Source organism: Scomber scombrus, chromosome 13 (genome assembly GCF_963691925.1).
Source record: "Scomber scombrus chromosome 13, fScoSco1.1, whole genome shotgun sequence".
Classification (NCBI taxonomy): Eukaryota; Metazoa; Chordata; class Actinopteri; order Scombriformes; family Scombridae; genus Scomber; species Scomber scombrus.
The window spans coordinates 8,688,620-8,706,959 of record NC_084982.1 but is presented as its reverse complement, the minus strand read 5'-3'; the positions used below and the strand labels follow the sequence as shown (position 1 = coordinate 8,706,959).

At 40.7% G+C, this 18,340-nt stretch overlaps 1 protein-coding gene across 2 annotated transcripts in view; it reads right to left on the bottom strand.

The window, feature by feature from the left end:
* The window catches only part of fgf14 (fibroblast growth factor 14), a 108,306-nt gene that overhangs the window by 23,071 nt on the left and 66,895 nt on the right, over positions 1-18,340 (bottom strand). The window contains exons 1-3 of one of the 2 annotated variants that reach the window (XM_062431580.1): positions 13,205-13,397; positions 6,274-6,384; positions 3,715-3,818 (exon numbers count right to left, since the gene is read on the bottom strand). In XM_062431580.1, coding sequence (XP_062287564.1) covers positions 3,715-3,818; positions 6,274-6,384; positions 13,205-13,397 — 408 coding nt within the window. Of the gene's footprint in view, positions 1-3,714; positions 3,819-6,273; positions 6,385-13,204; positions 13,398-18,340 lie in introns of those variants that run through there. The other variant, XM_062431579.1, reaches the window with a different exon arrangement.

The window sequence follows — 18,340 nt, the reverse complement described above, 5'->3', positions numbered from 1 at the left end:
AACTAGATGCTTCCATAAGGTGCGTTTCCATTACCTTCTACAGCTAACTGACAGAATTCCTCCCCCCTCTTATTACATTTCAGAAGAAACGCCTGATCCAGGGAGCAGCCTGGAGGAGAAATTAGCCGGGAGTTTATTGGCTCAGATAGAAAAGCAGCAGATTGAAAAGGGGTGAGATGATTGAACTCTCCCTTATTCTGTGGTCTGTCCTTTGTGCCAGGCTGCACAGTCACTTTGATGCTATCTCTGTCATTCGAGCCGCACACTGCGCCCTCGGTGCCACACACAAAGGAATATGATGCACTACCAGAGGACTTGAATGGGCTTTCCATCTATTTTCTGAAAGAGTGGGACTCTCCCTTTGATTCACCTCATCTGGTAAAGAATTGAGTGCCACTGATTATCAAAGTACGTCGTCACAGTAAGATACTCAGTAATGTATTTAAGAATAACTGACTGAGTTAATTCTAGTTAACAAATATGACCTAGCTTTCGAAAAATCAGGCTACATTAAAACTAATACATTCCCTAATAAAATAGGTCACTTGTGGATGAATTTCCCTATATGCTGTGTACCACACTAACTACAAAGCATTGTGTTTTTCTGCATTAAAATAACCTTCAAAGTAGTTTATGAAAATGTGAGTGCACTATGATCAAATACACCTAAAATACACCTAATAAGCAGAAAAGGTCGCCTGTCAGATCCTCCCTCACAAAGGAACTGAGTGATAATGGGAGGAATGGTTGTACCTTGCTTACAGAGGAGGATAGAAGTGGCAGGGAGAAATGGGAGGAGGAGGAGACGGAGGAGGATGAATAACATCTTTCAAGGCTGCCATTACCGGAGTAATTCACAGACTAAGGACCAAAAAGAGACCTTTGAGTGGGTGGCTTGATAATTGAGGTCTGATCAGAACCTCCATTAGCAAAGAAATAAGCTGCAAATGGAGCAAGGGAGCTGCGTGAAGAGAGGAGCAGGACAAACTGTGCTGAAGGAACATAGCGCTCCAATCTCAATGAGACCCACTTCACAACACTTCTGCCTGTACTGAACATGTCCAGAGGCTAGTGGACAAAATAATATAAACACTTGATTCTAGGTAGGATTGGTAAAAGGATAGGATATGATAGGATAGGTTGAATGCCAATTAGCGGGACGTATCACATGAACACATACAGTATAAGCAGCATTTGTCAACTTTGAAGCAGGTCTGCCAATCAACACTTGAATGTGAGTTGTCACAGCAATGATTGTCAGCCTATTACAGACGCCAGTTAAAAACGCTTCACCAAAATCGAATATGACAAATGGAGTGGCGTAGAAAATCACGAGAACATATGCTGGACGCAGACAATCTGTGTAGACAAAGAGGAACATCAGTCAGAAGATGAATCAAACAAATTATATGTGGGGGATTCAAAATATTTGTGACTGGCATGTGACATTTAGTTTGACTCATTTTGTCATAGAGTTTGAAATAGTGAGAACTTTAGTTTTGCCATATTATCGTAAAGTGTTTGAAATGGTAGAGAATCATAGAGACATAGCAGCACTGAGCTGAGTTGAGCATGAAGGAGGTAATTAAGGACATGAAATTTGAACATGATTGAAGTGGTGATGAACATAAGAGTCAGTCCTATTAATGTGGCTATGCATACCGTTTTCAAGCAAGGTCCATTATGAAGGGTCTGACAGCAACTTTTTTGTTCATTTTGTCTACTTTGTCCACCCCATGTTGTATCTTTGTGCTGTACATTCAGTATACTATTATTAGAGATTCATATACACAGACAGACTCCTAATTTGTACAGCTGAAAGTCAAATTAATGCAATTACTGGGCATTAATAATAGTGCAAATAAATGATGAATCAATGTAAATGAAATCAATCAGCACTTATCCAATGATGCTACAAATAGTTTTTCAACACTGATAAAACAATAAATAAATAAAATGAATCATTAATTATTAAACAGTCTTCTGAATGCAACACACACAGTTTAAAGTAAGATGCTTACATTGACTACATTTATAAAGTGCTATGTATGCAAATCACAGAATGTTTTTAAATGTGCGCACGCGCGTGTGTGTGTGTGTGTGTGTGTGTGTGTGTGTGTGTGTGTGTGTGTGTGTGTGTGTGTGTGTATTGGAGCACTACATTTACAGGGATATGCTGCTACTGCCAAAATGTACTGGGGTAACACTATACTTTATTCCCCTATTTAGCATTCATATGGGGTATATGAATAAATGTATAACTCACTATAATGTAGCTGTAAGCAGATACATGTGTTTATTAATGTATTTGTTCACAACTATGATTATGACTAACTGATTATGATTAACTCCCGTGGGCACCCATAAGTTGAAGCTTGTATATAAGCAGATATAATAATGGATAATTGATGACAATATAGTGAAGTACAGTTGTGTCTTTATAGGAAATTAGATTAGTTATGATTGTTGAGAAATAAACAAATAAACAAAAAAAAGTATTGTTTTTGCATACGACTAAATTATAGTGTATTATAAATCATTTATTGTTTATAGACTGCTTATAAATGATACATTGGGGGATTTAGAGTAAAGTGATACCTGTGTTAGACTGTGTTTCTGTTAGGGCAAAGACAACAACAAATAGAGCAGAATCAACAAACTGTACAAGTTCTGTCTTCTTGTGGGTTATGCAGTATAGGGTACTCATACTGTATATTAATTCATAATCCCTAGTCTGCAATTCCTTAACAAAATCCATAGGATTCTAGGTCAATCCTCTTCAAAAGAATTTCATTTCATGGCTTAGGTCAAGCAGTGATTAAGTATTAGAGAATTCCATGGGAATACCGGTGCGTTGTACAGTAAGAGAAGTAGCCCCTCTAAACCTCCAAGGTAATGAATGAAGAATAAGATAGCAATTCCCGCTCGGCGCTCTGGGGGATTAGGAATATGAGGACAGCAGCAGGAAGAACAGACAGTGATTCTGATGGATACTCCTGTCGGGGAGAAGAGCACTACTCCCAATGTTCCTCTTACTGATTGATTTGAATGACTGGTAGAGGGCAGGGTGGAGGAGTGAAACAATAGGCACTATCTGAGCTGGGTGAGGTCTTATCACCCTCGTGGCTGTCTAGCCGGTAGAAGACTGGTTTATTTTGTAGAGAAGAAGTCAGTAACAAGTGCGACATTTGTCACGGCATCGCAGCATTTCTCTGCTACAGCATACATCTAATTCATTTATGGCAGCAGACTGAAAGATTGATACTTTGTAATATACTCTGTAATAGTATGGAAGCAGCTTTCATGTGGTAGAGCGTAATATATGTTCCCACTGAATTATGTCGCCTGATGTAAATGCTTTTTTTCTATGAAAACTCTGGGGGTATTTAACCTGATGAATAGAAATCTGTATGCATGAATTTCTGCTTAATGGGATCCCTCACCTTTACTGAAATGCAATTATCCTGTTGCAAATGTGGTAAATATCTGAAATTATCTACATCTATATCTTTCTATCATCTATATCGATCTTTTGTGTAAAACACACACAGCACAGATGCAAACTTTACTTAAATCAGGACACATATTTAGCATAATGCATCATGGCTGTGTGGCTTGCACATTTAATATATGCTGTTATGTTTAAACATATTAGAGTACATTTTCAAAACATGTCCAGATAATGCGACATCAGAATAGAATCAGACTGCTTACTGATGTGTACAGATGGCCCTCCCCGTTCATGGCGATGTATAATCCTGTCTTCACAGACTGAATGGCGACAACTCTGAGGCCCACGGGAATAAGGTTGAACAAAGCTGAAAAACACACAGGTGAACAGGCAAACATGCACATACATAAAAATATCACCAAAACCCATTGTTATAAACAGATCTAACCATTACATCAGACATCATGTCCAAGCTATTCCATAAAGAGCTAAATGGTAGCAGGTTTTTGCTCCAACCAATCAGGAGCACAGGATTCGACTAATCAACTGTCTGAAGACTTAGATTAGTTGATTATGAGTCATGTCTGGTGTGCTTCTGCTTGGTTGGAATGAAAACATGCAGCCACATGGTCCTATATGAAATAGTTTGGACATCTCTGCATTATGTGAACGTTAAATACAGTGGAGAAAAAAAAAACATTAAGATATGATTCATTATCCAAATGCAAGCTGCCTCTCGTTGATGTTTCACAAAGCATAGATAATACAATTGCTGTAAATAAATGTTGCATTTAGGTAATCTCTGAAGATGAATTGCTGCATGGATGGTGAACGTGACAAGTCTAGCATAGCCTCAGCCACGCAGAGGTACCTAAGAAGTAGCTGTAATTAGGGCCACCACTGGTGCATGGTATTATATTGATTTAATAGCCCTTTTGTTGTTGTAGCAGACTCCTTGGGCCTGGTAGGTAATGGCTATTGTTTGTGCTGGTGAAAAACAACAGGACTGGCCTAGCTGTGACATTAAAGACTAATTTATGGAAGGTCGCTCAACACTTTTGATAAGTGTTGCTCGACAGAAATGACATGTTTTTCATGTCCTTTCATGTCATCCACATAGAGAATTGCATTATGTCGTTGACATATTTTGTATTGGGTGATAGGGTAGGGTTACAAACGTTGCCATGGAGATTGTAGTTTTTATTTAACTTCTTTGATGATATTTTGGACTGTAACTTTAGATAACTTGTAACATCCTTGTTAACTCTTACTGGGACCGGGTCATTTTTTACTCAGACAAAGTAAGGGTTAATTAGCTTAACCTTTAACTGAAGCATAAGTTGAAAATGCTGTGCGACCCTTTATTTTCTGTTGAGCAAAACTTTTTAAATATCGAGCAACCTCCCTTAAATAGGCCTTAAGTGTGTATATACAAGACTTAAAGGCACTACACAATGACCTCTACTGACCCCATATGTAATTGGTATTGGCAGATTTGGAGCCTGAGGAAGGCTCGTTAACTGATGCGTGACCATTGGCTTTTGGTGGCCTCTAGCCAATTTACAAAAGGTTAGCAGTTTGTGCCAACACTTGATTTTGATTTTGGGAGTTAATGGTACAAAATATCCCTTGTCCACACAATCACTAAGACCTTTCAGCCTATCCAATGTGACATGTGCCACATCTCTTCATTGTTACAGGAGTAAATGACACAATGTAGAGTGTCGGGTTAGCGTTAACATCAAGCACTGGAATCAAATTAACCACCTAGCCTAAAGCACTATAGAGAAGTGCAAGAATGAGCTAATAATACCTTTTCTCCCCATTAAGCCTAATGTTTCCTGGTCCACTTTCCCTCTTGAAGAGAAGGACAAATCTGTGTGATCCTATACTGTAGCTGCCATTTAGGATGACATTTCTGCTCCAAAGGCTACAAAAAATAAGGGAAGCAGTGTGGAGGGGCCAGAGGGGTGGCACGGGCCCTCCAGAAATCTGATTAGGTACCCCCTGCCAGAATCAGAGGGGTGTAGGCAATTAGCTTGTAAGTATAAATTAAGAACAGGTAGCATGAGAATTGACTGAAATGTAAGCTTAAATAAATCATTATAAATATATATATATATATATACAAATCACAATTAGTGATATTCAGATATATGACTAACGGATAGGAGCCACGTATAAAACAAAGGAAAGTGATAGTAATAATGGAAATGCATTTATTTATACTATGAGTTAAAGTCGTTGCTTCGTCTGCCATTGACAGCTTACGTGGAGTTTTTCATGTTTATATTTTGCACAAAAGCATTTCAACTGTTTGTATTCACTGGAACTAACCAAGACTTTAAATGATAATTTTAAATAATAACCTTGTTAAAATGTTGACTTGTGCATTCATTAACAGCTGTAGAAAAGAGAAATTAAACCCCTGAGTTGCAGAGTGGTTGGTTTCTCATTCCTACAGCTCTTTTGTGTATTGCTTATGGCTACATTGAATTACAAATGGTACTTACTTATTGATATTATGCCATATCAGGACACATATATAGTGTATAGTATATTTGGTATTTCTTACCCTGAATAAACAATTTAACTATTAATAATGTACAGTTATTATTATTACTATTATTAACAGCAGGACTTTAAATATGAATGAGACACCTTTCAAATGTGCCCCCTTCTTTTAGGATGTGCCCCCCACCCCCATACTTCCAGTTGAGTAACATTCCGTGTCGTCTTCTATCAGTAAGTCTTCAAATGTTTCTTGACACCTTAAAACATGTCTGATCTAGGAGGCCAACAGACACCGTCATGGTACTTACAGGAATTACTGCTGTCATCCTTGGTCCCATCAAGAGAGCCATCGGGATTCATTTGCAAGTAGTATCCCTGCCTGCAATATAACCTGGTCACTATACCCTTGAGCTGGGGATCTGCAGGAGAGAGACAGAGAGAAACAACAGCAGGAGACACAGATTAGAAAAACATTATGCCAGAAAAACCATCAGAGAGTAGCAGGTGCAGGCATGTTGAGACAAAAGCTTTTTACAAGGACTACGGTAAGACTCAACAAATAAGCTATTTGCATCATTGTAGCAAGAATATTCTAATGTGTTTCAAGGTACAAAACACCATGAAACACAGTGCAGAACTATTTTTACAATACTTTATGACTCCACTGTATTTTTACAGGCAAATCCCATATCCAACTTTCTGTGCACATAAGCCCTGCCCTGCTCAGAGATAGGCCATCCAATTATAGGAAGCAGAATTAATCTGTGGTTGCCTTACTCCCATAATGAACCCAACAGCACCCTCTCTGGGTCCTCAATGTGTAGGATGTGAGAGCTTCTGTGCTCCGCCCCTTCTAGCTGACCCAACAGGGGAATTAGCCGCATATCCACCGTAAATAAATCACCGATTCGGTTTAATTACCCAGCAGCACTGCAGCTCAAACAATCATGTTGCAATTTAGTTGGCATTTTGGGGGATTTGCAATATCGTGAGGAAAAGTGAATATGTAGAAAGTTGAAGGGATGGAAAAGTGAAAAGGATACATTTGAATAAACCTGCATGTGGGGACGCCTCTGGAAAAATATTATTTGTGCTCAATTTGTTTGTATGTGTGTTTGTGTGTGTGTGTGTGTGTGTGTGTGTGTGTGTGTGTGCGCATGGACAATCACTGTGGTCATATACCATCAACATTAGTCTTATTGTGGAGACAGCCATCACACCAGATTTCATTCTAAGAAAGCCCCGGGGAGGTGAACAATCAACTTCACCTGAGCCTAAACCGTGCTTCTTGCAAGTCAGTGTGTGTGTGGAGAGGTGTGTAGGGGGCTGAAGTGTAAGAGAAAGAGAGCGAGAGAGAGAGAGAAGGAGAAAAAAAAATGTAGAGAGAAAAAGAGAGCAAGGCCACAGAGGACAATGCAAAAGGTCTCGACGAGGGCAGGAAAGGCTTTGTTTTTCTGTCTGTGTGCGGCTCAAGGCGGTCTCCTCTGAAATGGCTCTGTCAGGTGATAGTATTAGGAAGCTCTGAGACCTTTCTCTGCCGCCTGAGAAGAGGAGAAAATGCCTCTCTCCTGCCTGTGTCTGAGCTATGGACGCTATAACCGGCATTCAGCGAGAGCTGCTTCACTGCTCACCAGAACAATGAAAAGGTGGCTAGAGCAAAGCAGCATCCGCTAAGCTTTGAGCCAGCTGACAGGAAAGTGACAGCATCGCTCCGGTTAATGGTAACGCACAGCCCGGTCAAAACTGTTGCAGCCATTCAGCGAGAGACAGATGTTACTATGCAGACATCATGCTTTCTCTGTCTGCTGAGCTAAATATCTGATGAACTTATACTCTTGAACATCCGTTTATTGTCTTGACTCTGTTACCTTTCATACCTCAATTGTTTAATTACAGATTAATCTTTAGTTCATTTATTCGATTAACTGATTAAATATGACTTTCAAACAGCCCAAGACCCAATAAATTGATTTTACAATAATATAAAGCACAATCGAGAAGGTGGAACCAACAAATATTTGGCATTTTTTGCTTGATCAATGAGTTATAGTTAATTATTAATTTTGTTTTTTAAATTTTCTTACAATCAATTCATCCATTTATTGTTTAGAGCATTACTTCATACATAGAAATGCAGTCCATGTTGCATCAAAGAAGAGAAAAAAAAAGAAATTCAAATGCATTACTGATTTTATTTTATTGCAATTTCAACCTTTTCTTTCTTTCTTTCTTTCTTTCTTTCTTTCTTTCTTTCTTTCTTTCTTTCTTTCTTTCTTTCTTTCTTTCTTTCTTTCTTTCTTTCTTTTCTTTCTTTCTGTGATATTACAACAAAAGATATTGGTTACACATAAACCACCCAGAAATCAGATCATGTACAGCCTCAAGACCACACCCATATTACACAACAATGTAATGATGGAAAGATGGGTGAGGAAACACAATGTCACATAGATAGAAACACAAGCATTACACACACATTTCACACATCACAATGCCCATGAGCGGACACTCCTGTGTGGACTAAGTTGGCTCACCTGCGATCGATTAATGACTTTGAACAGCAGTGTTTAAACAATGTGCGGGGGTGAGATTGATTTTAAAGACAGATCAGCGGGGGCAATGTGCCATCATTAAAACTGCATAACTGGTTGCTGGTGAATATTCCCTGAGTGTACATGTACGTGTGAGTACATGGATGGATGTGAGTGCGTGCGTGTGTGTGTGTGGGTGTGTGTGTGTGTGTGTGTGTGTGTGTGTGTGTGTGTGTGTGTGTGTGTGTGTGTGTGTGTGTGTGTGTGTGGAGGTGAACTTGGCTCCTCCATCGTGCTATAAATCATGTGATGTTGGCTGTGTTCCCTCGGGAGAGCCGGTCAGTATGTCTCAGGCGTACGCGCACACACAAGCACACACACACACACACACACACACACTCACACACACACACACACACACACACACACACACACACACACATTGATTTCCCATCCAGTTTTGAGCTTCAGTATTTCCGAGCGATAGCCAGACTGAGCTGAAATCTGTAACATTGTAGCTGATTTATCAAAACGTAATTAAAGTGCATAAGGAAGACACAAAGCAAAGTCTTAATAATATGGCAGTTGAGGTATTTTCCTGTTCAAGAGTGTCTGAATGAATATTATGACTAGACGTCCTCGAATACCAGCTGCATTCGAGTTTGACATCAGACATTAATGTTTTCTAGTACATTCCTTAGTGTGACATAATAGGTTTCTCTAATTCTTACAAAGGTGCAATTCATAGTGAAGGTTGAGCCTAACACGAGTCAATAGATCAAATGCTTTATGTATAAGTGATATATTCTCTTGTAAAAGGGAGAAAGGGGAGAACTGTTTATCAAACTATGGAAAAGGACATGGGAAAATAAAAGTGCTGAATGCGAAGATCTAGAGGAAAGAGAAGTGTTTTTATGCTTGATATGATGCAAGCACTCTTTAAAATCTAATACTGCTTTGAAAATGTCTCTGTGGAATTTCCTTAAGTTGAGATGGTCCTTGACTCAATCGCTTTCTTTCTTCTGTCCTCCTGTTTCTTTTCTCTTTGTGTCTCTCTCCTCGTCTGCCTTAATGTTCTCTCTCTACAACATAGAGTAGTAGGCTATCCAACCTCTACTGAAGTTGGACATTCCCCACCCCACTAGTATGAGTTTTTACAACACGAGCTTTGTGTGTTTCTACATGCCACTTGTTTGTTTCTAAGGAAACAGAGTGGTGGTTTGGCAGCAGCAGCAGCAGGGGGTTTCCTTGGGAAACAACAAGCATCAGAGCCATAAGATCTCACATTGTGTTGTTCTGCAGTAGAAGTCCTCTCTGCATATTACTGAACTCTTAAAAAGGTTGATTTTCATGATTTCTTTTTTTTTGGTTAAAAAACGGCGCCCCTAAAGCACCATCTTTCCCTTTCTATCCTACCTTACAACCTTTCTGTTGTGTCATCTCTGTGTCTGTGTGAACATGTGTCTGCGCACACATACAGACACATGTTCAGCTCTGTGCAAAGCAAACAGAGCACTGAGAATAGGACGCACGCACACACACACACATATACGGGCACAGCTGCGGCAGCAGTTGTAAACTGCTGTCAGCCCTACCCTGCCTGACCCACTTTGGATGTTTCTGGAATAGTAGAAGGGCTTTTCCAGCCTGCGAAGGAAAAACCCCACCAGTGTTTTTTAACTGTTGTTGTTGTTGTTGTCATGGAAAAGTAGATCAAGCAAGGAAAGCTACAGCACTACCACCCTATTCCCATTTTTTTTATATCAACCACATCTCTGACATCTGAACAATAACTCATCTGATACAGACAGCTCTGAATGCAGACTGATGAGGTACTGCTGTGCGCTGTCAACATACCCTCAAATAAACAGCTACCGCACAGGGAAGCATTCATCTCAAATGGATTTTTAGATCATGTAAGCTAATCTAACGGTCTGATCTATGTAACATGATCTAATGATCTATGGATATAATCTAGAGAGATAATTAGAGCCAGAGCAGTGAGATTACGGACGAGTCCCAGCTGGCTGCGCCCCCAGCTCACTTACTGGGTTTGAGTGTAATAGGATTTACAACTCACATCTAATCCCTTAAAAAAAAAAATCAGCGTGATCACTGGCTCTGCATCTGCTATCAAAATAATTTGAAATTACGGTTTATACGGCAGAGGAAACAGAAAGAGGTGTTCCCAGTGTATTCCCTGAAGTGCTGGAGGAGAACAGGAAACCACATCTGTGCATTCAACTTAACAAAGCAGACAATGCTTGATTTTTTAAAAGTTGTGTTCATTATCTACAGGTCTATAGATTTTTATTAATTGCTTAACATTTCAAACACAAACTGGAGAATAAAGAAGATGGGTAAAATTAGTATTGATTGTCAACAGTTATGATAATATTTTATTTGAATTTGACCAGAATGCTGTGACTCAAAAACACAATTTATATCAGGGCCAATCAATACAGCCCATAAGGGCTAATCTAGTGTCTCACTCAGAAGATCAATAATCAAAGCCAAAGGGAATACTGGGTGTTAGAGTACATTTCAGACACAAAACATACACTCCCTCATTCTGACAGATCTCAGTGGGAATCTGACTGTGACTCAAATACATAATAATTGTCTGTTTAGAAAAGCTGCTCTATTCTCTGCAGGCTCAGCTGTCGCCCAGTAATGACAACTGTGCATGTCTACCTGTGTTGTCATAACACATATGATTGGTGGTGCATTTGGTCTTATTTAGTTACAAAAAAAAGTCTTTCTGGGGATTCAATTAAGCACCCCAACAAGCCATTACTCTTCCTGAGCTGTGTGCTCTTGTGATAATAAAAAAAGAAAAAAGAAAGGGGTGAGGAGAAGAAGAGGTGGGGAGTGGTGAGTCTGATATCACTTGGTAAAGATTTTCCTAATTCTCATGTGAGGGTGAAATTAATGAGGTATATTCCCATTAGGCATTAAATCACAAATAACACAAAATGAAAGCAAGAGAAAACTGTTGCCCATGTTCCCATTAGTGCTTCTAAAATGAGGACAAACAGGTTCCCCCCTTATGTTATTTCAATTTTCATGGAAGTTTTTCTCATCCACCAGGCAGTGGGGTCATGCTTTTGGAGGCCTCCTGACACAGTTCAGCAACACCTGTGCTTTTTTTCTATTTCACGGAGAGAGAAGTTGCTCTATAAAATGGCCACTCCAGGTGTGATGCTGTTAAGTCATTTCAGGGTTGCCAGTGCAGGTTGACTTGCCATACACGTTTCAGACTCTCATGTTTATTTGTGACATACTAAAACATACACCATCGTCTGTCCACACCCCTGATCTGTAGGAGCTTCTGGACACAACTAAGGTTTTCAAATAAAAAAATAGATGTGCCACAAGCCATTTTAGAGGTGACAGAGGAGGGCAGACAATTAAACAAATATTCAGACAGCCACACACACACACACACACACACACACACACACATACACACACACACACACACACACACGCAGAAACATAGGCCTGGAGGATAGCCGATTATAACCTGCCATTTTGATACACGCTGACCCATGTCCAGATGTGTCCTCTATGTAATATCATATAGATCCTATAATATCAAAGCCATTTCAATCCATGTAATCTCTAAGGGTAAATTAGGAGAGTATTGTTTAATTCCAATATTAATAAAACCACATACAAGAGACAAGAGAGAGACTCAGCTTTCAAAATGGTTCTCTTTGTCCACCAGATGAAAGACTTGACATTGCTTCTAGGTGCATTGTTAATGTGAATTTTGCCATAAAATTATGAACACACAAGGCTGTTTAAATGAGTGAGAGTTATATGTGTGATGCAACAGGTTTGATACCTGATGATTCCAAGAGGAACATGCAGCAGACACCTTCCATTTACTCACTAAGAAGGGGAAATAATTGGAGCAATTTATTTCCTAAATGAATTATCCTAATTCATTTTTTTGTAAGAAAAAATATCCGCACAATTGCAACTGAGTCCAACTGTGAAATAATTGTTGACAGTGCTCTTTAACAATCCCAGGTTGCCACATTAAATGGAAAAAAAAACGTTCATGACATTTTCATAAGTGGAACGAATATTAGCTGGAGCAATAAGAGACTAGTGGCCCACGAATTCGTGAAATTATGCGAGAAAAGATGATGTTTGAGAGGCCTAACCTCCATTCCGTGGGAGATATTGACCTTTTTGCTTGCATCTAAATGAATTTCATTTCCTGCTCTTGTGCTGTGCTTATCTACTAAGCAGTTCAACGAACGGTGTATGTGCTTCATAACCATCGGGCCCTTTCCACATTGCCGAGGTGACAGCTGGGTAAACCTGTCCAACCCATTTGGTACAACTCGTCAGGAGCCTGACAGCTACCTGGGATTGCATGTAAATCAGACGCAGGTTTCGTGTTTCCAACCAAACTCACAGACTCCTGACTTACTGCTCAATACAATAGAATGTTTTCCCCACATTTTAACTTTTTACGAATGCAGGTGCAATTTGGCATGTTCATATATTAAGTAGCCTTCACTATTAATTAATTCACCTTTTTTATCACCTTATGTGCTTTAACCACATGTAATTGTGAGTTATAGGCCTAATTAGAGCTATCAACCAGTGGTTGGATGTATGCACGTTAAGACTGAATGCACAATGCTATACTTGAACAAAGCAGCCACCTTGCACACTAAAGTTCCCACACCTTGTCTCCGTAGTCTCCGCTTCCTGAGGCCGAAGATGCGCACTTTAGAGAAGATGTCGACCAGGTTCCCATTGCAGAGCCCCTTGTTCTTGTTGGGGCTCTTTCTCCGTCGGTTAGTCGAGGGCCGGTCTAAATGCTGCTCCCGTGCCTGCCTCTTCTGTCTGATCAGCCCACTTGCGATAGCAGCAGCCATGGCTCAAAATGTCACAACTGCTCAGGTCCAGTCTGCACACGGAGCACAGACTACACAAACAGCCGCCTCTCAAGAGCTCTCAGCCCGGGTCACAGTCCCATGGTGGCGGCTAAGTGGTCCGTTCTGCGATGTCAAATGTCAATTTTGATTTTTTTTAAAGAGCTGTTTTCCTTGTTTGGTCCAAACACTACATGGTAATTGCGATATTAAAACAGCTGTCTGTTTCATCACCCGCAAAATTGTTGGACATGATGGAAAAAATGAGATCAGTTCATGCGTAATTCCATACATGCATCTGTAACCATAGTCTTGATGAGGAGCTATACCAAACTCACACGGACCGAGATTTCAGTGGATCATTCATACCTGCACACTGGTGTTTTTGTTCATTGTCTGAAACATGTTCAGTGGCATCGCCTCCTTAAATGTCCAAAACCGGCGGCAGCCTCCTCACAGTGAATTTGCGCACTCTTTCCTTCTTTCACCCCTCCGTTTTTCCTCCTTGTGTCAGACGAGGTTGCTCTATCAAAAGTCGCTGTGGGGACGCCTGTGCATGTGCATGTGCGCCGCCAGCAATCAGGCGCCTCCTACGAAGATCACCACCCGAGTGAAGGAACAGCAGCCCGGGCGAAACGAACTCCAAGTTTGCAAGAGGCAATCCGCGACAGGGACCCTGCGATGACTGATCAACAGTCACACATTAGGGGGATGCAAAGAAATACGCAACCGTAGGCTGTAGTTACACATTAACGCAGGAAAGGCTAAATGAATGCAAACTTATATTCCAACTACCTGACGATCTGCAGGATAGCGGTTTTTTAAAAGCGTATTTTCTCCTCTGTATTCCGTTCAGCAGTTCTTTTTGTAAAAAAAAAAAAAAAACAGACTCACAATCACAACACAGGCGGTTGGGCGCGAGAGGAGCCAGGGGAAAAAAAATATAACCAAAGATGATCTGAGTCCTGTTGAGATGACGTCTGCATTGTGTGACAAGCTGCATTCAAATACATAAAGTTAAACCCCCCCGGTGATCAGAAAACTGTTCGACCTAGTGGATTTTCCAATAGAGCCCACGGCGTGAGAGATGCATGTATGACGACCGGCGCGTAATGGGAATAAGGAAAGTATACCGGCACTGCTATACTGCACATTTATTTTCCCACGCTCAAAGAAAAAAAAACCCAACCCGATAGGCAGTGGTAGTCACTCGCCTCTGTCTATGTACCCCCGGATCAACAAATCCTCCCCATCAACAAGTCCTAACCACTCGTTAGTACACGCCTGAGTGGAGAGGGTGCCCACCCCCACTCCCTCCCTCTCCAACAAGCAAGCTGCTTTAAGGAGAATGAGCAAGCTGGTCTGAATGCTGCCACTAAATGCTACGATTTCATTCTTGAAGCAACACATTTGCAAATTAGATAGAAGCTATGAAACACACTCTCTTTTTTTGTTGATGTGGCTAAATTATTGGATTAAACTTACTTTGAGCTGACAGAGAGGCGTTTGTAAAAAAAAAAAAAAATTTAAAAAAAGAAATAAAATGTAATGTTCACCCCACTGTTACAGTCAAATCTTCATATTGTGAATAGAAATCCTTACAGCCTATAATAACTTTATGCTCCACCTCACCAGAGGGGAAATACTAGTTGCTGCACATGCTGTGTGATAAATGGGCAAATTGTATGAATTGCAAACCCCTCAGGCTGCGCGCCCCGTTGACTCTATATGTGGTTTCAGCACCAAGGACAGCGCCAGTATTTCAGCACCGAACAGTGGTGGAGGGACGTTTCCTCCACTCAAACATCCTTTACTCGCACGTTCACCACATACCTGCAGGAGGTCTCATATGAACCACAAGTGTGTGTGTGTGTGTGGGGGGGGGGGGGGGGGGTTCCTCTGTTTAGATTATCAAAAGGACAGGTCGGTTCCACACGATAAGACCCCGTGTAAGACAACACGTTTGAGCCTTGTTTCGAAATGAATATCTTCCAAGTCTCAATCACAGCCGCAGAAATTAAAACTCAAGAGAGCCATCTGCTGTTTGTGGCTGTAATTAAACGAATGGGCTCATAGGGGACAGGAGCGGCGCATTGCATCGCCCTGGCGTGCTTTGCTTTCGCTCTCCGTACACCAGACGCACCTGTTGATTTCCAGCTGTACGGATGTATGAATATAGGATTGGGTTGAGCTGACAGATGCACAACTACACGGGGGCATCCTTATTCATCCATTCCCATCACAGAGGAGAGGGGTGGGAAGAGATTAAAGCAAGCACGGCGGAATGATAGCGGTGTCCCTGCATGGCGACTAAAATAATACTGCCTATAGAATTAAAACGCATGCATACTACCTTATAGATGGTTTATCAAGCATTTATAAAAGGTGTCTAGATGGTTAATCCGCATATAAAATCATGCTTTAGTATGTGTTATGATGGTTAGCCGGATTTTTGTTTTGTACTGATCTCAATCCTCTGTATCGAGCTGATGAGGTGCATACAGAGTTTATGTCCCGTGGCTGTTCACAAGCCTCCCGCTCCGCAGTGCTGTAGGAGGCACTGCAGTTAACGCTCCAACCAGCAGCGGACACTGTCAGCCCAACAATGATCCCTCACACACGGCAGTTGTGAAAGGGAGAGGGCTTCTGTGCTGCTCACATACTGTAGATAATCGATCTTCTTCAATTATAACCATCAAGGATTAGAGGAACGTGCATTGCTCGAATACAATCAAAGCTGAACAGTGAAATAAAGGAGTGCTCTAAACGATGGGATATAATCCTGCGTGTTGAGTCATTCTTAGCTGGATACACTTAATCACTTTTTACAAACAGTTATCTGTATTCACAGGATGATGATGATTACAGTCTCCCCAGCCTAACACTAAAAACACACTGGAATAAGAATTTGTTCTTGAGTTTAAAAAAATTGTGGGGTAAATGGCCCCCCCCCCCCCTCTCCAAAAATTCTCCAAATGTGGCACTCTAGCAAAGCACAGAATACACCGCTTTGGGCTGGATCCATGCTTGGGATAATACTAGAGGAGGAGAGGAAGCTTTGCACTGTGGCTTTTCATATTCTCAGTCACACAGTATGAGGTTGAACGCATGGATGGTCAGACAAGCTTTCCACACATAGCACAGACATGGACTTATCTGCTGCATAGCATGCACAAACTTGGAGGAGCAAAACTAATCCGTGAGAATGCAAACAAATACAATGCAGGGCTGTCACAAAGCACACAAAAAAAATCCATGTGAAACGCACAAATCTACATTCATAAAGCAAAACAAGGGCGCACATACCTACATTTTTTTTCCTCCTACATGTGAATGTATGAGAGTCCATGGCAGTCCCATTCCAAAGCCCTCTAAGCCAAGACCTTTTTCTTGTGACTTCTAATGTCCCATTTATACTTCTCCTTCAAGGACCTAACATTGTTACGGTGAACTGACAGTCTGCCCCGGGCTGTTCACATTAATTTGTTCACAGACACTTTCGGCACTTAGGCATTCTTTAAGTTGGGTCACGGAGAAAGACAGTTAGGGGAACACATTTGGACACTTTGCCTGAGACTAAATATTGCCTTAGGGTCTAATTTGCAAGAAATTAGCCAGTTACAGAGAAGAAACACGGGTGAAACACAAGGCATATCAGCTTGTATTCCTCTATTAGCAAATACAGTGTTGACACAGTACTAGAGACAATAATACCAAACTGAACCTGTATGGAAAACCATGGAGACCCAAACGCGCTAAGATGCAATGGAGCAGAATTTGATGCAGACTTGTGAAGCCACAGCCTCATCAGGTCAGAACATTCTAATCTAATCTCCTCAGCGGAAATTACATTACTGTTAGTTAGATGTCCTGCTGCCCAGGCACAACAAATGTCACCCATTGGAACTAGGATAAACAACCCATTTGATTATTGCTATTACTTTGCTTCGGGGCCATGTGCTTTTATCACCCATCCTGATAGGGAAAACAGTGATGAGACTCAGCACTTCTCAGGCCCAGTGAAATAAAAGAAGCTTAACTTGCCAGGATCAAATTACATTGAATAATAAAAGACGTAAAGTTAATTTAATTTGAAATGAGTAACGATTTTGCTTAGCTAGGATTTATGTCATTTTTTTGCTCCTTTATCCCACTATTCCCCCCCATGCTTCAGTTGTTTAATCAATGAATATCACAAGTCCATCTACTGGAGTCATAAAAAGCTTAGAGAGCCTGCTTATGCATCATGAGTATTCTACAGTGTGTGCGTCTGGATTGCATGAGTGAGTGTGTGTGTGTGTGTGTGTGTGTGTGTGTGTGTGTGTGTGTGTGTGTGTGTGTGTGTGTGTGTGTGTGTGTGTGTGTGTGTGTGTGTGTGTGTGTGTGTGTGTGTGTGTGTGTGTGTGTGTGTGTGTGTGTTTGTGCGTGACTCATTTGTTTTCATGAGTCTAACCGTACAAGCTAATCAGCAAGCTAAGATAGAGTTGTGCACATCAAGAATCGGAGACGTACAATGAAAATTGAGAGCTTTTGTAAGTGGTCACAAATTAGGCTGCGTAGTGAGTCCCTGGAGGAGGGCCAGAAAGGTCAGGGGGTTATTAAAATTCATGTTATGAGGAACATGAACATACACCACATACCACATTTTATAGCGATATGGCCCAGACTTGTTGAATATCGAATGTCCAGACAAAGTTTTGTGTGTTAATTATTAATCTATAATCACTATATAGTGAATTTTACCTTTTAATAGTGTTGATCAGTGCCTACTGAGAGTTATAATAGTCAAGCAAACCCATTCTATTTATGGACTACATTTGAAAACAAAAAATATCCGGACAAAGGAAAAAAAATGAATACATTTTAAACCTCAAATAAATATGTGTAATAGACATAATAAAAGACGTAATCATATTAAAATCTGTGGAGACTCAAAAGCAGGTCAA